General features: G+C 40.5%; 1 protein-coding gene across 3 annotated transcripts in view; it reads left to right on the top strand.

The window, feature by feature from the left end:
• LOC121681348 (anoctamin-1-like) overlaps positions 1-22,079 on the top strand; it is a 134,311-nt gene that overhangs the window by 57,766 nt on the left and 54,466 nt on the right. For all 3 annotated transcript variants that reach the window (XM_042061050.1, XM_042061049.1, XM_042061048.1), the window contains 7 exons: positions 47-111; positions 380-514; positions 2,506-2,666; positions 3,407-3,501; positions 6,109-6,180; positions 8,090-8,158; positions 8,359-8,560. In XM_042061050.1, the coding sequence (XP_041916984.1) occupies positions 47-111; positions 380-514; positions 2,506-2,666; positions 3,407-3,501; positions 6,109-6,180; positions 8,090-8,158; positions 8,359-8,560 (799 nt within the window). The remainder of the gene's footprint in view (positions 1-46; positions 112-379; positions 515-2,505; positions 2,667-3,406; positions 3,502-6,108; positions 6,181-8,089; positions 8,159-8,358; positions 8,561-22,079) is intronic.

Consider the following 22,079-nt stretch of genomic DNA (forward strand, 5'->3'; position numbering starts at 1 on the left):
AGATTAAAAGAGGATTTGTTATATTTTAACTCATTGTTTTCCACAGATCCTCTATGAGGAGTGGGCGAGCTATAGCATTTTCTACAAATACCAGCCAATTGGACTCATCAGGTATTATGGTGAATCAGTCATCAGCTCATTAGACCTCTGTACCCTTTGAACATTATTTAACATATTTTTTTGACAATGTAATATAGATTATTTTCACAATAGAAAGTATTTAATCATGAAATAGGCCAGTATGAACACATAGTGTAAGTAATGTAACATCAGTCTAGTAGGGAATGGTTCTGATTACATTAGGGAATATAATTTTTGCTTGGTTATTTTGTGGAGTGGAAAGTTGCCCATTACATGCTGTCTGTCTCATTCACAACAGAAAATACTATGGGGAGAAGGTGGCCCTTTACTTTGCTTGGCTGGGTGTGTATACTCAAATGCTGATCCCAGCAGCCATTGTGGGTGTTATTGTGTTCCTCTACGGCTGTGCAACTGTAGACGATAACATTCCCAGGTCTGTTAGCCCCTTGGGCATCATCAACTTCTATTGTCAAATTTCACAGGTAATCTCAGATTATGAAGTGTTAGATATTAATGAATTCACTACAAAAAATACTTTCTGTGTATCTCATGTCCACTATAGTGCAGCATAATGTCAGCATGGCACCTGCACACTCCCTCACACCTCTGACATCAGTGGCATTGTGCAGTGTGATAAGTAAGGGATAACGGCCGCCGAGGTGTCCCGTTATATGGAATTAATGGACGAGGGCGAGAGGCAAAGAACTCCCCGACACGCAGCCCAAGTCCATTAATTCCGTATAACAGGATACCTTGAAGGCCGTTATCCCGCTTTCACCCGGTTGCCGATTAAGGCAATAGTTTAAAAAGAAGGCAACTTGTTCAGTTTGTTGTACAACCTCCTTTGGCCCTATAACAGTGATAGCATGGACAGTTAGCTTGTTTACAGTTGATTCCATTGTTGCGAAGCCTGCTTCCAGGCTCAACCGATGTCCTACTATGGTTGTTAAAGTTTCCATTCATAAGCATTGATATGGAACGGTGATTAAACTTTTTTTACCAGATCTAATAGCAGAATTAATAGCCACCTCACCAGCCAATCAGAAAAGAGTTTTTCTTCTTTCTGGATGATAAGTAAAGGATAATGGACGACACGGTGTTCGGTTAACGGAAATTAATGTACGTTCGAGGTTGTAAAACAGACCTGACGCGCAGCGGGGATGCCAGCTGTAGTGGCACGCACGCAGTGCATAGAGTACATAGGCTGTAGTGCCACGCACGCAGTGCATAGAGTACATAGGCTGTAGTGCCACGCACGCAGTGCATAGAGTACATAGGCTGTAGTGGCACGCACGCAGTGCATAGAGTACATAGGCTGTAGTGCCACGCACGCAGTGCATAGAGTACATAGGCTGTAGTGCCACGCACGCAGTGCATAGAGTACATAGGCTGTAGTGCCACGCACGCAGTGCATAGAGTACATAGGCTGTAGTGCCACGCATGCAGTACATAGAGTACATAGGCTGTAGTGCCACACATGCAGTGCATAGAGTACATAGGCTGTAGTGCCACGCACGCAGTGCATAGAGTACATAGGCTGTAGTGCCACGCACGCAGTGCATAGAGTACATAGGCTGTAGTGCCACGCACGCAGTGCATAGAGTACATAGGCTGTAGTGCCACGCATGCAGTACATAGAGTACATAGGCTGTAGTGCCACACATGCAGTGCATAGAGTACATAGGCTGTAGTGGCACGCATGCAGTGCATAGAGTACATAGGCTGTAGTGGCACGCACGCAGTGCATAGAGTACATAGGCTGTAGTGCCACGCATGCAGTGCATAGAGTACATAGGCTGTAGTGGCACGCACACAGTGCATAGGCTGATTTGAGAGTCCAAATGAGTGTATTCATGCAGGAGTAAGTTGAGCGTCTATTGCATTATCTGGGTGTGTTACCAGTTACACAATCAGGGCTATTAGTTGCCAAACAACAAACACTATCAAAACAGGATAGACACATTTCACAGTATATCATGTCTGATGTCACCGATATGCAATGGTCTGTTTGCCCCAGAATTTCTTTTAACAGCAACAATATTCTGTGTTGATGTAGATACTGTTGATCATCCTTTTAAATGTGTCAATGTCACGTGTACATGTAGCTCTGCTAGTCTTTTTTTGTTACTCCACCACTCAAGAAAATGTCACACATCAAACATCACATGGTCTCGTTTCCATAAAGTTGGGCAATTGCCAGATTAGGGGCAATTAGTGACAGTAGTGACTTCCACTGCAAATACTGCTCGCATCATCCATTTGACTTAGTAGTGACTTCCACTGTGGAATAGTATTGTTCAACTCAAAAGGTTTCTGTCAAAAAAAGATTTCAAATAGAGCAAGAATATGTTTACTTTATGCTCAGCATTTAGAATTAGCATGACACAAATTCAATAACTTCTTTCTGATCAACCTTTTGCACAGTATGGAGATCTGTGACCCACGCAACAACATCACTATGTGCCCCCTATGTGACCATGCCTGTAGCTACTGGAAGCTTGTGACCGCCTGTGGCACAGCCCGAGCAAGCCACCTATTTGACAATCCGGCCACAGTCTTTTTTGCTGTCTTCATGGCACTGTGGGGTAAGCCTGTCTGCATTTTTTACCCTTGTTCTGTCCTATTTCTGTTACTGTACTTAAAGGTTTATTAAGCTGTTCTCCCTAACACGGAGTGGGAGGGAGGGAAAGGTCTGAATGGAATTATTGGGTCCTCTTTTTCTATTAGAAGAGGACGTACATTGGTTAGTGGGAAACCATTTTTTCCTTTCCCTGTTTTTTTCTTATTATTACTTAATTCATAAGGCATGTCAATTGCATTGCTATTATTTGTGGAAAATTACTTAATCGCTTTTCCTTACGTAAAGCACATTGAATGACCCCCCTGTGTTTGAAACGTGCTTTATAAATTAACTTCACTTGAGTTGACTTAAGTGGGCAAAACTATGAAGTGCTTTGAGTGTGCATACACATACACACCAATTTTGCGAGAGCGAACCTCAGAGTGCAGTGGTTTTGGTGACCCTATGGGATACATATCTGAACACTCCAAGCAGGATAAACTAATTTTGGAGAGGGTGTTACAGGGCACATCTGAGTCATATTCTTACACAGTGGTGCCTTAGGCAATTGACCAATGCTATGAATGGTCACTACAGGTAATGTAAGCATGCAGGTTTGTAAATTAGTGCAATTGTAGATGTTTGAATGGTTGGATTGTTTATTGCTGTTGATATGTTAAAAAGACAAAAAGAGTTCCATAGGTATGCAACTTAAAGAAAAACAGAGTGATCTGTATAAAGGCTCCCCACCATTTAACTCCCCAGCCACTATGTTCATGGAGCACTGGAAGAGACGACAGATGAGACTCAACTATATCTGGGACCTCACAGGCTTGGAAGAGGAAGGGCTTAATGACACAGTAAGTAAAAAATGTAACAGTTTATCATTTAAATGCAGTGAAATGCCTTGTGCTATTGGTTGATGACTATAACCAGTGACTGATGGACAACTTATTGATATTATAAGTTATTACTTATTAATAACTGATAATTTATTATAACTTGTTGTCCACTGCACAACATGGGCTGTCTGCAGCCAAGCAACAACATAGATTAATCAATATACCACAACAGGGCACAAGATACAACCACATAGCAGCAACATGCTTCACATTTGTAATCAGGACCCATACAGGCCCTCACAGTACAACACATTCAATAGTGTGCCACGTGCCAGTAGTCAACATCAACAGCAATGCAATCTTCATGGGAAATTTCAAACATGGGAATTCTTTCAAACTCAACAACAAAAAGACGACCGTTGTGTTGTCATTAAAAATGTTGTCAACTATTTTAATTTTAGCTTTTATTCTTGTCACTGAATCATTAAGAATGACCTTTTCTCTTGCTCAAGTTCACTCTTCTCCAGTCGTGACTTGAACTGACCTGTGTTTACGCATGCACACATCAAGTAGCCAAAGTAACCTGTGCACATCTTTTGACTAAATTTGAATCATTGTATTGTACTGTACTGGAGTGAGGAGTGAACTCGAGCAGATGGTTGGTCAGTCTGAAGAATGGGTCAAATGCTGCGCTGAATTCAAAATGCTTTTCTTTTATTCAATTTTTTAGAGTAGGTTTATACAAAACAAAACAACGATGACAAACAAACAAACAAAACACTGAATTATGTATAATGTATATAAGTCAGTCAGGGTGCCAAAATGGACTCTTATAGATGTGATGTTCAAAGCTGACCACAGCGTCTCTCTGATCCCGTTGTTGTCTGGATGTTCTCGTCCTTTTTCTCCACTTGCATCCGGTTCACAGCACCAAATGTTGGATTCTTTAGTTTCTCCAGGAAAATGTTGCGTTGTGTTTTAGTTCTAATGTCTGTATTGAAGATGGTCTCAAGAAGACTCGACGGTTGGATCAGGATCGGTGATTAGATGATATATTGTAGATGGTAAGACAATGAATAACAGAACACAGGCTACAGTAAGTCTTGAACAGTAAAACTGCACAGAGTCTAACAGTCATGGTTGTTGTTAGAATCAGGCTGCTGAGTGTCCTGACAGAAGATGCTCCTCGATTTTCTTCCTCAATCCGTCTCAAAGTCAAAACCTGAGACAAAGCCTGTTATACTAAAACATATGAACCTAAATCATGCCAACGTGGCAGGTACCAACCATTGCAAAAAAACGGCTGTGACCAGATGGAAAAATACTGACCCTGGACCAGAACAACAAGACAATATCTCTTTTGGCTCATGTTATGACTGAGGCCTCGAAGATGTCGCCAACCAACATGGCAAAGGTGCTTATGACATAGGCCTAAGCCTCCCTTAGTGTTATATACAATGGCATGGACCTCTCTGCGTTGTATACTACACACAGGAGTACGATATGAACACATCAGAATACTATGAGAATACCCCAGAATTCTACAGTATTCAGTCACATCAGAAGCAATGGCAGCCTTTTTATCCTTAACCGCCTCCAAGCAAAGACAAAAGTGTGGAAGGTTCGGATAAGGGGAGATGCTTTTTGCAGATGATGTAGCTCAGCACACTCCTAGGATGCACTACAGCAATTGATCAACTGCTTTGCGCACGCATGCAGAGAATTTGGCTTGACCATCAGCCTGAAAAAGATAGAGATACTGGGCCAGGACATAAGAAACACCCCAAGCATCGGGGAGGCCTTCACTTACCCTCTTACCATCTCCAACAATCTTTCCTTGGACAGCTGCCACTATGGCTTGTTTTTCTTTATTTTTTTATTTTGTTTTTCTTTCCTAGGGTTACTGGATTTTCTTTCCCAGGGTTACTGGATTGAGCTACCTCTTTCTGTTACAAAACTACAAGCACTACCAAGATGCAAGTGCTAAGGGTGCTAAGCACTCTGCTCTATGGCAGCACAGCATGGACACTTAACACCCACCAAGTGCACAGAATCACCAGAAAACAGAAATCTCAGAAGGATTCTGGGCATCACATGGCAAGACCATATCCTAAACAAGAACATCCTGAAACAGGCAGACATCCCAAGTATGGTTGCGCTCACATTAATTTTCTTGTTCTGCCATGGGAGTTTGATAAAAAAGTTTGTTAAAAAACATAAATAAAGTTTTCACAGGTCACCCATTTTGTCCCATCTTGACCAGTTTTAAGTTGAAAGGATCAAGTCCAACATTTTTCTCTTATGACCGTGCCACCTCATCATGACAAATACTTCATCACCAGTTCAACTGCAAAGAAAGGACAGGATGGAGACTGCACTATTTTTTTACTAAAGTATATATACTCTTTTGATCCCGTGAGGGAAATTTGAAAAAGTGAATGAATAAATATGTTGTGGGGTGTGGTGTTGCAGTATTTTGAGTTGCCACTTTGAAATTAAATTGAAATTGGATTTGATTCTCAAATGCTGCACATCTTAATAAGTTACTTTGGATAAAGGTGTCCGCTAAATACCTGAACTTTGCCTCTAAATGTAAAGACCAGTGTTTTTTTCACTTTTTGTTAGGACCATCTAAGACCTGACTACGAGTTCCGAGTTATGCAGAAAACTCTTCGAAAAGAATCTCACAGTTCAAAGGTAAGTTTCTTGTCCTGGAAATGTGTATCTTACAGAAGAGACAGAGACACCCAGAAATGGTTAAATTATTTTTTCCCTCCAAAGTTAGATACCACTGGCCAGGTGAGCAGTGAAGAACCTAGAACACTGTTTTACACTCTTTGAGTCCTTTTCAATTCAAAAAGCTTTATTTTTCCATTAACACTTTGAATGCCGCACTGTTTTCAGAAGCTTTGGCCCAGAGCGCCAGCAATCTAGATCATTGTTGACGATTTTTGTAGAGCCAAAGCGTATTCTATGTTATAGCTATGGACACATACTATGGCTCGTTTGAAGGTGAGACTTTAAGCTCTCAGTGGGTACAAACCGTTCATTTCTACATGCCTCTGTTCGTGAGAAATCCCAAGCTAAACAGTGGCTAGTTTTAAGAAATTGAGATATAGCGTCTTTTATGAAATATAAGTATAAGTAAGTATAAGTATATATACTCTTTTGATCCCGTGAGGGAAATTTGGTCTCTGCATTTATCCCAATCCGTGAATTAGTGAAACACACTCAGCACAAAGTGAACACACAGTGAGGTGAAGCACACACTAATCCCGGCGCAGTGAGCTGCCTGCAACAACAGCGCGCTTGGGGAGCAGTGAGGGGTTAGGTGCCTTGCTCAAGGGCACTTCAGCCATGCCTACTGGTCGGGGTTCGAACCGGCAACCCTCCGGTTACAAGTCCGAAGCTAGTTCTACTGCTGTCAGGCTCCATAATTCTAGATCAGAAATTTTCTATTTCAACCAAGAGATTTAGGAGAAGAAACAGCCACCTAAACAGTTGTTGCTGACCAGATTCCTCACGGAGATTGCACCCGATTGGTCCGATTCAATTTGTTTTGGAGTTGGCGGCCTATTTAAAAACAAAAACATTAGGATATGCATTAAGCATTAGACTTTTTTTGTCCTTGTCGTTTTCAGAAGTTGATCGAACATTATAGGCTATAAATATACAGCCGTGAGTAGACAAAATGTAATGAAATAAACACTTAAATGTGTAAATCGGACTTTGTTGTTGTAGTAGTCTGAAAGAATACATGCTTAACCATTTCTTGCCTTGTTTGGCTGTTTTGGATCATTTTGTGGTTTAATGGACCAATGTCGCCAAGGTCTCTTGGCAGCCTGCCTGAACTTTTCCTCCAAAAATCTTAATGTAGCCACTTGTTTTAGTGTTACCATTTACTTTGAGAAGGTCATGTTGTAAGTGTTTCGAAAGGTTATAAAAATGTTATTTTATGAAGGGTGTGTTTTTAGGCTACCTTAAACTGTCTTCCTGTCACAGCCTCTAGCTGTTCCTGTGAGTGAGTGGTCTCCATGATCACAGTGTAATCTGAGTATTTAGTGTATGTTATATCTGGGTTATGCTACTCTGTTTTATTGGGAACGCCCAATAGTGGCTGCCAGCTAATTTTCAAGACCCAATGTGACCCATGATCCAAAATGTTGGCCCACCCCTGATCAAAACTGTCAAATTTAATCAATGTAGACCCTTAGTCAAAAAAAACAAAAAAACAATTGAAAATGATTTATCCTCCCACTCACACACCTAAACTCTGTGATAAGTTGTTCATCTCATCACCAAAGGCTAACGATTCAGGCCCTACTTCTGCCACTACTGAAATATGTTAGGTTGGTTGATGAAATATTTGTTTGATTTATGAAATTGTTCTAACTGTGGAGTGGAAATAGAGGATATAGTCAGACAGGTTTAAGATGCTACAGCAAATGCACACTGCAGAGATTATGATTGCTGGCAGGTTTATTGAGAGTAAACCAGGTGTTTATTCAGAATCCCATTTTTTCTGTTCCTATGTTTCTCTAGGCCTATTTTCTGTTGATTTAAATATGCTTTCTAATAAATGTTAATATTGCTTTTTCTATTTCAGAAGGTTAAACTAACCTGCAAAGACAGAATGCCAGCATACATGACCATCCTCATCATGATGGGCTTTATGGTAGAGCTTTTGGAGGCTTGTTTTTTTTACATTTACTAGTAAATAGCTAATAAAACTAATTATAACCTTTAATAACCCCTGTTGAGTTTAATTTGTTATTTTAAACAATAACATCACTTAAACTATATAGCACTAATTTCAAATCAATATTTTATGTATGGTTATGTATAGTACATTCCTAACTGTCGTTTATTGCATAGATTACTGTGACATTTGCCATCGTTTTTGGGGTTGTCCTGTACCGGATCTCCATTAAAACAGCCTTGCACATGAGTTCCACATCTACCATCCGCTCAAATGTTCGTGCGACTGTTAAGTCAACGGCTGCTGTCATCAACCTCATCATCATAATAATCATGGATGAGATCTATGGGGCCCTGGCTCGCTGGCTGACTGCCCTTGGTAAGTTTTGTTTTGTTTGTTTTACAAGTAAACTAGATTTATACCCAGAGGACTATTTCACAAAACCTTGATAGCAGATTTAAATAAAACGTTTTGGTTATCCTGGCTAAATTCTAATTGAAACCAATCCATCTCAAACTAATCTTTTTGATCTAGCCAGCACCAGTTGTTAAGGTCGTGTAAAAAAAAAGATGGGACATAGCAGAGCGCTGTCCCATCTTTATTTTTTTAAAACTAATCCATGTTTATACAGGGCATACAAAAAAAGATCCTGCATGCTAATTGCCCTAGCAACAATCTAACAACCACCTCAAGAATGTCAACCTAGCAACCACATTATTTTGCATAGCAACCACCATATGTACCCGAGCAACACTCTAGCAACCATCCTGATAATATTAGCAACACCCTAGCAACCATGCTAATTACCCTAGAAACAACTTAACAACAGACGCGGCTCGTTCACTTGGGCAGGAGGGGCAGAGCCCTACTAAAGATTCATCCACTAGAAAAGTAGATCCACAAAATATTTTTTTTAAATAAAATGTTGTTTGTTTATTATTGTAATCAGTGGCAAAGTACTCAATCATGTTACATTTTTGTATGATTTGCAAAGAAATTTCGCAAAGATCGCAAAGACCTCGTTGATCATATCCGTAGTTGTTGTAGGCCTACTGTAACGTTACATTTCATTTCTGGTAGGGCAGTGACGTCACTGCCCTGAAGAAATTGAACAGCGCCTGCTGTTTGTCTATGTAAATCTGTCGACCGATAATGGAACTGCAGCTAGAGCGCGGTTAGTAGAAGGTCGGGTGGGCAGATCATGCCACTGCCCACCCTATACGACGTCAGAACTTACTGGCTACTGTAGGTAGTAGCCTATGCCTACTGTATTAGTCCGCACGAAGTTTGTGAGGTCAGGCAGACAGTTGAAAAATGGCGAGTGAACAGCGTGTGTGCAATAGTGTGGAGTTTCTCTTAAAGAACTTATTCGAAAGACTTGAGTTTGTAGTTAACTTAGCTATCAAAGACCTAGGACCTGATCAGCCCGACATTAACATCGTATACCAACAAACAAAGGACAAGAGTCGGTCATTTAATCTGACATTTTCTCGTTCGTGGTAGGCCATATGTCTGATAAGAAGCTCTGGTTGTCCTGAACGCAATAAAATGTTCTGTTTTCCATGCCTGCTTTTCCGATCTTCTGGGGGACAAGGGGATGTTTGGAGTAGGCTAGTGTAGGTGTGTGTGACATGAAACATTTTTCAGAGAAGGCAAAAAACATGACGCTAGCATCTGAGTTGTGCAAATTAGCCATGCTGGGGAAAGCTAATATTTTCAGCACAACTCGATGAGGGCTACAGTGTAAGTGCGAAATCGTGTACGAGTTTGTTCACCTGAGAGTGACACAGATAAAGTAGCCTAAGGCTGATTGCACAGACATTTGATGGGGCTAGTGCCATGAGAGGAGCATCTGGTGGAGTGCGTAAGAAAGTGCAAGACGTGTAGCCTACCCTAATTGCTATGCACATCAATTGAACCTGGTGATGGAAAAGGCTGCGTCAGCAGCATCCTCAGTGCGTGTCTTCTTCTCGGATTTTTATAGTTTCTCCGCTTTTTTCACAAGATCTCCGAAAAGATTTAAAAGCTTATTTTGGAGTGTTTCGAAATAATTGAAACATCTAGAGATTTTAATACAATCTCAGTTAGAGAGGCTAAAGGGTTTTCTCGAATGCTCTAAGATCCCAAGTTTTTATTCCTTAGACCTGTTCTAAGATCATGCCCCGTGTAGATGTGCTCTATGCACAGCTGCAGAAAACAAGGTTACAGACAAGTTTGTGGCCAACATGAGAACGATAGGCTACGTGATGTCCCGTGCCTTTGTGCAAAACATACCGGTGTCCAGGATAAGCGCAGGACCGCTTGTAACTTTGCGCAAATTGCCTATAAGTGTGTGACAATAGTTACCGCCACCGACAGATTTTCATTCACTGGCCATTTGTCTGCCGCCATCCTATTTGATAGTTCAAGCTTCCTCAAATTTTCCAAACCATTCCCCAAGGAGCTCTTGAAAAAAACTTCCCTTTTTTCGTGTATGTGTCACTTAATATTAATTTCTATACAAACCACGGTGGACACGCAAGCACTCATTCATACACACAGAATATTTACCTTTTTAACGAATAGCCTACTTTTAATTTACTCTTTAAAGTTGAGCTGGCTCTTGAACACAATAATTTCATTACTTATAATTTCTTTTATGAGTAGGCTAGGCCTACATGACAATAAACAACTTAAACTTGACTATGAGAGCTGAGTGGTGTAAGGTGGCGTGAAGCCTACACTTGGAGCTCTAGTGGAATTTTGATTTCGCAACGAATTCTCGGTTATTTGTTTCCCTCTTGCGTTTTTCCCCAAAGTAGTTCTCCACTGATCTGAGCTAATGAGCTGATTACCGGTACCTACATTGTAGCTTTTATTTGTCTGGAATCTCAACATTTTAAACTTCACTTCTTATGAATAAAATAACATTAAGTAGGCTAACATAGGTTAATAATGCATGAACAAAACGGTATTTTGTCCGCAAGTGGTAACATTATGGAATTCCATTCCCCAGATTTCGCTCATAGCCTAGCCATAGAAAGAAAGAGTCGTAAAAATGAACAAAATCTCCGTGGACCGCCCTTGTGCGTCCAGCTGCCGGTGACCTGGAACTATGCCAATTTATTTTTCTAAACTTGATCAACAGACTCTGCCCCGCCTATTTGTCAACCCAGGAGCCGCTACTGCTTAACAACCACCTCTAGAATGTCAACCTAGCAACCACCATAGCAACTGACATGATTACCCTAGCAACCATGTTATTTTGCATAGCAACCACCATATGTACCCTGGCAACCACCATTTACGCTAGCAACAACTTAACAACCACATCTAGAATGTCAACCTAGCAACCAGCATGATTACCTTAACCCTTTAGGCGCCAGAGGGTTTTTTTTCTAAACGTTCGATTTTGACATCTTCATTTCAAAAGGCTATATCTTAAAAGCGATAAGAGATAGAGACTTTCTGTAAATTAGAGAAATATTAAGGATGACCTAAAGTTTATGTAGAGATTAAATGTTTAGGTAACACTTTATTCATATATTCATCATTTATTAAGCCTTTGTTACTTATTAGCTAATGGTTTGTTCATCATTAGTAATTTCCTGTTCATACATAAATTATCATCAGTAAAGCATTTGTTCACACATTTATAAATGGTTTGTTCATAGTAAATAAGCCTATCCAAAAAATATGTTTTGTAAGTACATGATTTATACTTAATAAGTAATGAAACAACCACTTATAAATGAAATCATTTTCTTATTATAAACCAGTTGCAAACTATTACAAAATGCTTTGTTCATCATTTGTAAAGCATTGTTCCTATGTTAATTCTCATAAATAAAGTATTTGTACACACAGTTATAAATGGTTTGTTCATAGTAAATAAGCCTATATCTAAAATATGTTCATGAATTATTGTTAATACTTAATAAATTATGCAATAATATGTTGTTGATGAAGTAATATTTCCATTATTTAACACTTGTTACATACACATGCACTAATGATTAGTTAGGGTGAGGATACATATTTTATAAACCACTTCCTAATACTATAATTCATGATTAACTCAGGAGTTACAAGTGGTTAGTTAATGATATTTTGTGAGCTTATCTAAAGTGAGGACTTTCTATGCCTTGCAACACATTTTCAAATGAGTTGTAAAGATTGCATTCACATTCATTCATTTAGCAGACAAGTGATGTACACATGTCAATTAAATTGAAGGCCATTGACATAACAGTGAAAGCCAGGAATCAAACCCCCAACTTTTCAGGCTACTGCATGCTAGTCCAGCTCCTTATCCACTACACTACCTTGGCCCAGACAGAAACCCCTACAACTATGCAAGAGTTAAAAATGGTTTGTTCATAGTAAACACGCATATCTATATTATATTTTTGAATTGACTGTTGTAATATCACTGGGCAGAGGTAGTGTAGTGGATAGAGAGCCGGGTTAACATGCAGTAACCCATAAAGTTGGGGGTTCAAGCCCCGGCGTCCACCAATGTGGCCTTGCCCTTTAATTTCATTGACATGTGTAAGTCGCTTTGGGTGAAAGTTTCGGCTAAATGAATAAATGCAAGGGTAAACTTTATAACTCATTTGTAAATGTGTTGCAGGGCATAAAACGTCCTCACTTTAGATGAGGTCACAAAATATCATTAACTAACCACTTGTAACTCCAGAGTTAATTATTAATTATAGTATTAGGAAGTGGTTTATAAAATATGCATTCTCACCCTAACTAATCATTAGTGCATGTGTATGTAACAACTGTTAAATAATGGAAATATTACTTAATCAAAAACATATTATTGCATCATTTATTAAGTATTAACAATAATGTATAAACATATTTTAGATATAGGCTTATTTACTATGAACAAACTATTTATAACTGTGTGAACAAATGCTTTACTGATGATAAATTATGTATGAACAAGAAATTACTAATGATGAACAAAGCATTAAATAATAAGTAACAAAGGCTTAATAAATGATGAATTGTGTGTAGTTATTATATAAAGTGTTACCAATGTTTATATCTAATTTGCATATTATGACGTCATATGGTGGCGGCCATCTTGGATTATAGAATTTTCATGAAAAGTTGCATGTTTGAATGATAAAATGCACCACTTCTTTCCCCCCAAAATGTCCCTCACCTTCTGTATGCTACATTGCACAATACTGAATGATCAGGTAAATAGTAAGTAGTAAACAAACTGTATAAATCATTACTAATAAATGGCAGAAACAAACCAAATGCATGTAGCGGTAGGCTGGCCTTTTGCTGTAGAGATTTACCATTTACTACATACAGTAGGCACTCTGATTCCATGTATGGGGCACATATATATAATTCAGATGACACACAAACACAAGTAGACAAGACCTGTTTATATCAAAAGCTCACTTGCCACGGCAAGGCACAGATCAGGAGTGAGATGACGAGACAAGACAAGAGACAATATTAGTATTTTTTTTCTTTTTGTTGTTTTTGTTGATGTTTTTTTGTTTTTTTTTCTTAGCTGACAAAGACACACATATCACAAGGACATGAACACACAAAAAAAGAACACATAGGCCTAGTGTATGTCCTAAATGGTCAGGGAAATAGGTAGCAAATCAACAGTGTAAATCATTAATAATAAATGGCTGACAATTTTTTATTTTATTTTTTTATGTAACAGGCCTTTTGCTGTAGAGATAATGACTCCCTATCCCTATCCATACAGGGCCGGCATTCCCATCATCTTGTGATAGACTATGCATAGCCTAATGGCTCCCCTTTCCCGTGTCACTACCTCTGCTCCTGCTGCCAGCAGCATGGCCAGATCCGCCTCGCACACGCCGAGTGGAGAGAATTTGCGCAGCTCGGACTAGGCCTACTGTCATTCTCATTGCGACTCCCCACACTGCCTCTACGTTCCCCCCTAACTATCCTATGAGCACTTCGACCTCGTCTAACATACCCAGTGGCATTAGACAAAGGCTCCACCACGTTACTGTCGCCGCGATTGCGGAGAAGCACACGGTCAGAAGACAGAAGCTAGCGCTACATGGACATTACCTCCAGCCTCGTTCGCCACACCACTAACACCCTGCTAACTTCCCGATGAACACTCCAACCCTGTGAAACATTATTCCCACCACTGACATTGGGCAAACGATTCAACGTTTGTGCTTGGTGTAAGCTAAACTCTCACTTTGTCCACAGTTTTGTTTAAAGCATGACCTTTTTTGGACTCGGGGATGACGTATGACATGTCTGCCATCTACTGGAGTGGAGGTCGAACGAAATATGACACCCTATTTGACTAAATCGGCCATTTTATTCAGTACCGCATCTTGTCGAGTAAACTCGACCGTGGTGCCTAGAGGGTTAACAACCAGCATAGCAACCGCTTTATGCGTTTTGGCTTATTGGATGTTGCGCTTATGCAGATAACTTTTGATCCGTGTGCTCGATTTTCAAAAACGAGGTACTGTTGCAATCCCTTTTGGCCCACTCTTGCAGTTCCTTGGAGATGCAATTCTAGTTATTATTATTATAATACAACGCCAAAACAGAAAAAGTTGGGACGTGTAAAATGTGAATAAAAACAGATTGTAATACTGTGCAAATCTCTTAAACTCATATTTAGCTGCAAAAAGGACACAGACAACATCAATGTTGAAAATGACCAATTTGACTTATTCATGGAAATATATGTTAATTTTGAATTTGATACCAGCAACATGTTTTTAAAAAAAGTTGGGACAGAGATAACAAAATGCTGGAAAAGTTGTGTAATAATAAAGAAAACAAAAGGAGGAATGTTTCACAACTGATTGGGGTAACTGGCAACAAGATTGGGTATGAAAAAGAGCATCCCAGAGAGAAATATTTGCAAACAAGAGAACGAGCTGAAAAAAATTGGATGGCCGTGGTCTTTTGGACCTCAAATGGCACTGCATCAACACCAGACCTGTTTCTAGACCTGTCTTTGTATGGGCTCAGGAAAACCTCTGATATCCATTGTCTATGTGCACAGATTGATACTCAATTCAAACTGCAGCAAAAATTGTAACAGCCAAAATTGCATTGAGATGTGATACATAAAATACCACTGTCTTATCTGGGCCTTGAGTTTATTTAAAATGGACTGGGGTAGTAAATACTCTAGTAAAACTCTAGTAAATAGTCTCCTCGGTTCCTAAACAGAATCCTTTACAGAATGTTGTTAAATGAAGAGGTGAAGCAGCACAGTGGTAAACATGCTCCCGTCCCAACTTTTTTTGAAACATGTTGCTGGCATCAAAATCTAAATTAACATATATTTTCCATGAAATAGTCATTTTCAACAATTGATATGTTGTCTGTGTCCTTTCTGCTGCTAAATATGGGCTTACGGGACTTGTACATCATCACATTCTGTTTTTATTTGCATTTTACACAACGTCCCAACTTTTTCTGTTTTGGGGTTGTAATTAATGTGCTTGTTGAAAGCAGCACACTATTGTTCTTCTTAAGTTTTCATCTTTTTCTTGTTGTTGTTATTATTATTATTATTATTATTATTATTATTATTATTATTCCCAGGTCCCTAATTTTTTGTAAGCTCCTGCCCCTAGACCATTTGAGATATTGCCACCGGTCCAACTCTGGAAGGTCTGGTCAGTACTGGTGTAAGTTGCTTGAGAAGATGGCGTCACTGACCCTTGTTGTTATTCCGCCATATTGGATTTTTATTGAAACCGAAGCTTTCAGAGGTCACAAATTTTGTCCGATCTCCATAAAACTTGACGAACATGATCCCCAGACCAAGCCTCATAAACATTTTAGTGCATACGGAAAGTATTCACAGCACTTCACTTTTTCCACATTTTGTTACAGCCTTATAACAAAGTGAATTCAATTAATTTTCCCCTCAAAATTCTACCCACGATACCCCATAATGACAACATGAAAGTTTTTTTGAATGTTTGCAAATTTATTCGAAATAAAGAACGAAAATATAATATGTTCATAAGTTTCACAACTTCTGCTCAATACTTTGTTGTAGCACCTTTGGCAGCAATTACAGCCTTAAGTCTTGGAATATGAAGCCACAAGCTTGGCACACCTATCTTTGGCCAGTTTCGCCCATTCCTCTTTACAGAACCTCTCGAGCTCCATCAGATTGGATAGGGAGCGTCAGCGCACAGCCATTTTCAGATCCCTCCAGAGATGTTCAATGGGATTCAAGTCTGGGCTCTGGCTGGGCCACTCAATGATATTCACAGAGTTGTCCTGAAGCCACTCCTTCGATATCTTGGCTGTGTGCTTTTGTCCTTTTGAAAGATGAACAGTCGCCCCAGTCTGAGGTCAGGAGTGCTCTGGAGCAGGTTTTCTTCCAGGATGTCTCTGTACATTGCTGCATTCATTTTCCCCTCAATCCTGACTAGTCTCCCAGTTCCTGCCACTGAAAAACATTCCCACAGCATAATGCTGCCATGACCATGTTTCACTGTAGGGATGGTATTGACCAGGTGATGAGCGGTGCCTGGTGTCCTCCAAACATAATGCTTGGAATTCATTCCAAAGAGTTTGGTCTTTGTCTCATCGGACCAGAGAATTTGTTTGTCATGGTCTGAGAGTCTTTCAGGGGCCTTTTGGCAAACTTCAGACAGGCTGCCATGTGCTTTTTACTAAGGAGTGACATCCGTCTGGCAGCTCTACCATATAGGCCTGATTGGTGGAGTACTGCAGCAATGGTCATTCTTCTGGAAGGTTCTCCTCTCTCCACAGAGGAACCCTGGAGCTCTGTGAGAGCAACCATCGAGTTATTGGTCAACTCCTTAACTAAAGCCCTTCTCCCCCAATCACTCAGTTTAGAGGGACGGACAGCTCTAGGAAGAGTCTGGGTGGTTCCAAACTTTTTCCATTTAAGGGTGATGGAGGCCACTGTGCTCATTGGGACCTTTAAGGCAGCAGAAATTTGTCTGTACCCTTCACCAGATCTGTGCGTTGAGGCAATCCTGTCTCGGAGGTCTGCAGACAATTCCTTTGACTTCATGCTTGTTTTGTGGTCTGACATGCTTTATGACGTTGCATGTTGCAAGCAAATTTATTTAATTGGTTGGGATAACATGGGATGGTTGTGAAGAAGTTTGCCCCATGTCTGGAAGTCCTATAATGTGAGGTTCATATGTGATAATAAACCATGCGAGTCAATATTGAGTAAGGATTCACTTTAGGCTACACAAATAATGATCCCTGAATTGGACAGGCTGTATAGTGTGCCATATGTAGATTATTCAACGTAGGAACGTAGAAAACTTGTGGATAGCTGGGAATTTTGCTACACCCAGTGTGAATTTGCAGCTTGTTAAACCTACACTTGCAGACAATGAAATGAAGCCAACGTAAATTAAACTTACCAATAGAAGCACACCCCTCAAGTGTAGTGTGATTCAAGCAATCGGGCATACCAAGTGTTTGCAACTACTGTCACTACCAGAAACTAGATAGATAGATAGATAGATAGATAGATAGATACTTTATTGAATTTGGCTACTGCCTCGACTGGCAGTCTGAGCAATTTAATAAAATAAATAGCCTAATTATGTCAATGTTGCAAGAAGGCAAACCACGGGGAGACATAGGTTATGCCTCCATGCTCCCAACACTAATGGCTCCCACACACAGTTGCGTGCATTGCAGTGCTGGAGATGCATCCCGTTCACTTTACATCAGGCACGGCGCCAGGATTCCAGTTTTGGATGGGCCAGACCAATTGTGGGTGGGCCTTAAATTAAAAACGTTGCGAAATCACAGTTTAACCTAATAAAAATTACTGACTAATATACTGTTATACTATCTGTGCTTACATAAAAGAGATTTGAATAGCTTGATTCTCTTTAAATATTGTGTCGCATTATAAAAAGTTTCGGTGCATAGGACGGACCTTTCCGCGATCGCTCTCCTTGGTTCTGACCAAAGAGCGCTTTGGAATCTCCATTACGCACCATGGCTGTGCTTTAGCGCATATCTCTGATAGGCTATAGACTGTAAAAGTGTTCAGGAATCATTCAGGAATTATTTCCCCAAAACAGAGTTAGTTCTGCTCGTATAACATGAGGCAGAATATTTCACAATTATGTTTAATTGTTTAAAAGTTTTCAACAATACAGATAAACAACACTGCCCGACAATTTCAATCAGGGCCATTGCTTGCAGTTGAAAACATTTGGGGCTTAGCCCATAGTCTAAACAGTTCTCTCAATTCCCATTTTGCCTGCCCTTGCTGCTCACTTTTCATAAATTAATTCACCGACTCAAGCCTCATTTATGCCACATTCTTTGAATATTATGGACAATAATATTTTGACAATTAAAGGATGTAATGACCTGTTGCTATCTTTACATTTATGTTTGCTAAAAATGAACTATAGCTTATAGCCACCTAGCAGACTCAGTGGCTTTTAAATAGCAAGATCCATCATATAGTTCATGTTATGTTTAGCTTAAGGAGAACAAATCATTGAAGACTTACTAATTTGATTCTACAAAGGCAAAGTTTGGCCAGCTCCAGATTTAGGTCGAGGATCTCGCTTGACTGTCTTTTGAATTTTTTTATTTGCTTGCACATGCCTTGAAAGGCTAGCCGGGTGCTTCAGTTCAATGTGCCATTTCAGGTTTGCTGTGGATGTGACTGAAGTGCGGATTTTCTTTTTGAAAGCCGGCGGGCAAAGTTTGCACAGAAATGTAAGATTTTTCCCATCCTCACCGACCTTGTCATGTTCAAATGATCATACGATGCCTCCTTGCTGCCTTGTCGCCTACATGCTGCTTTGTGTTTTGATGACTCATGCGGTGGTGCGACAGGGGTGGCTGGTGTTGCCAGGTTGCCAGCCGGCTTTTCGCCTGGAAGGCTCTATAGAAATCTGGCACCCTATTGAACGAAGTTAAAATGAGAGAGCGTGCCGTTCAGACACCAGAATGAATGAGTTCACAGTAATGTTCATCAGGAAGTAATACAGTACGTTCAGTTCACGTTCGCCCAAAATATGAACCAGTTCATGAGCTATCGTTCCATGAACGTGTTCAGGCACAATACTGATTGTCACAGTCTGTTACCTTGCCAACCCACAAATAATGCAAATAAAGTAGTAATAATAATAAAATTAACTTTTTTCTTTTATTTACCACAAAGCCTGATGTACAGTTATACACCCTAATTCATGCAGGCAGTAAGTCAAGAATCCTTAGCTTAATCCAAGTAGGCAGTCGTTCTATTTGTCGTCTTCCAGAAATACTTTACCAACATGGATGCGCGAGGACGCTCGTGCCCAACACTAAACTCGTACATGAGCTGTCATCTACCAATCAGCATGTAAAAACTGGTGCCAGAAGTTGCAACTATGGAACGCCATGTTTTAAAAAATGTCAGCGGCCAAATACCATGCTAATTGGCTGAAGCTAACCCTATACAACCCAATCTTCTTAGGACCTCCTGACCACAAGCAACACGGACACACAAGTGCAGATCATCAGTATTTATTAATAACCTCCCCACACTCTCTTCCCACCATACGTTCTGCAGCAGTAGGCAATTACAACACCAGGAACAATACACAACATTCAAGTGAATTACGCAGCATAGCAGTTGCATACATCACATCACAAGGCTAGGCTAAACTACAAGGAAATCCCATTCAATATACAGAACACCACAAGGCTAGCTACATCAGCACATATATATATATATATATATATATATATATATATATATATATATGTGTGTGTGTGTGTGTGTGTGTGTGTGTGTGTGTGTGTGTGTAAGCAGTGCAGTAGTAAAAAGTAAACAGGTAAACTAGTAACAGCTAAAGTGCGAATGCTAGACAGGAGGTGAGGTTTTGTTCAGCAGTGTTACAGCCTCTGGAAAGAAGCTGTACCTGAGCCTGCTGGTGCGGGAGCGCAGGCTCCTGTATCGCCTGCCAGACGGGAGTAGACTGAAAAGACCATGGTTTGGGTCCTTGACAATGGATTTGCCTTTGTTTTTACAGTGTTAATGATATGTGTCGTGGATGGAGGGGAGTTGGGAGTCAATAGTCCTTTGGGCAGATTTCATTACTCTTTGTAGTGCCTTGCGATCAGCAGCGTTGCAGTTGCCGTACCATACAGAGATGCAGTTTGTGAGTATGCTCTCAATGGTACAACGGTAGAAGTCTGTTAGATACCTAGGACATAGGTGTGCTTTCTTCAGGGTTCATAGAAAGTGAAGGAGCTGATGTGCCTTCTTCACCAGACAGGGGGAGTTGAGAGACTAAGAAAGAATTTCAGTGATGTGTACCCCAAGGAACTTTAAAGTTAGACACACGTTCCACCTCAGCACCGCTGATGTGGAAAGGGATGTGTGCTCTGCTCTTGGCTCTCCTGAAATCCACATGATCTCCTTGGTCTTCTGAGTATTGAGTGCCAGGTTATTGTTTTTGCACCACATAGCTATAGGTGGCAGATTTAAAACTGTGGGGGACTGTTGAGTGGGCCAGAGACATGTTAAAGATGTTGGTGAAGACACCAGTGAACTGCTCCGAACAGGCTCGCAAAACACGTCCGGGAACTCCATCAGGGCCAGCAGCTTTCCGAGCATTCACTCTGCCCAGGATATCGCAGACCCCTGAGGTGGAAAATTGGGGTATGTCCTCATCTGGTGAAATAGCTGACTTAAAGGCTGCCTCCTTGTTTTCCCGGACAAATCGAGCATAGAAGTGGTTCAGCTCGTCTGGGAGGGAAGTAGAGGAGGGTAGGGAAGAGTTGTAAGGGAATTTGTTGGTGATTGTATGTAAGCCTTCAGTAGTGCTCTTCAATCCTTTTCTTGTAGGTGTGTTTGGCGCTGAATATTCCTTTCCTCAGGTTGGATCTGGCTGAGCTGTAGGCCTCCTGGTCTCCCGACCTAAAGGCTGCATCCCTAGCCTTGAGGAGGAGGCGAACTTTGTTCATCCAGGGTTTCTGGTTAGGGAATAGTTTCACTGTTTTATGTGTAGTCACTCCCTCTACACACTTGTTGATATAATTCAGGACAGAGTTGGTGTACAGTGGGCAGTGCTTCGAATTGGCCAGCTTCACTCGCGGTCCGCGCGTGGGATCACGCGGTATCACGCGACTTTAATTTGTATTTTTCCAGTGAGACGCTGCAACAACCCAAACAACCGGTAGATGGCTCAAGTGAGCAGGGTGTCTCGTAAAAAGAAATGGAGCCTGGAAAACCCTACACAGACTTCACTACAGACTTTAGCAGACTGGTTTAGAAATAATGTAATAGCCAGAAATATGCCTGCCCTAATAAAGAAATATTTGGTTAACTGCGAGTGAATCCCGTTTGCAGCCGTAGAGACGCAGGACAAATTAAACATTCTGGTTTTCTCCGAGTGCAACGATAGACAGACATCATTTGGACAAAATATAGAGTATTAACCTCCGTTGCTCAGCCAAATGCCTTCCTGTTACGTCCTGTTATCACGGAGTTAGGCCTACAGGCGATAAGCGATTTTTGATGGTCACAAGTTTACTTCATTAGGGACTGTTCGTTATTTATTTAAGGGGCTACCCCTTTAGTCCAAAAAGACGTGACCCTCCCTCGCCAGCAATACATTTTTCTATGACCCTCCAAAGTGATTATGAAAAAATCACTGTCAACTTTTTCTGGGTTTATCGCCTACTGTATTTTAACGTTTTCACATATTTGGCCATAAGCCGTTTATCATAGGCTATCACGAAACCAAACTACAAAGGCGAACACTTTAACAGGGGGAATTAATTGGGCATGAATCATGCTGAACGCTATTTTGCTACCTTAGAATAATAAGGTTCTATCTGCGTTTTGAGTAGGTACAACTGGGACGATTGAAACGGGGACGAATGAAACATTCCGGTT

This window comes from Alosa sapidissima, chromosome 14, assembly GCF_018492685.1.
Source record: "Alosa sapidissima isolate fAloSap1 chromosome 14, fAloSap1.pri, whole genome shotgun sequence".
NCBI lineage: Eukaryota > Metazoa > Chordata > Actinopteri > Clupeiformes > Clupeidae > Alosa > Alosa sapidissima.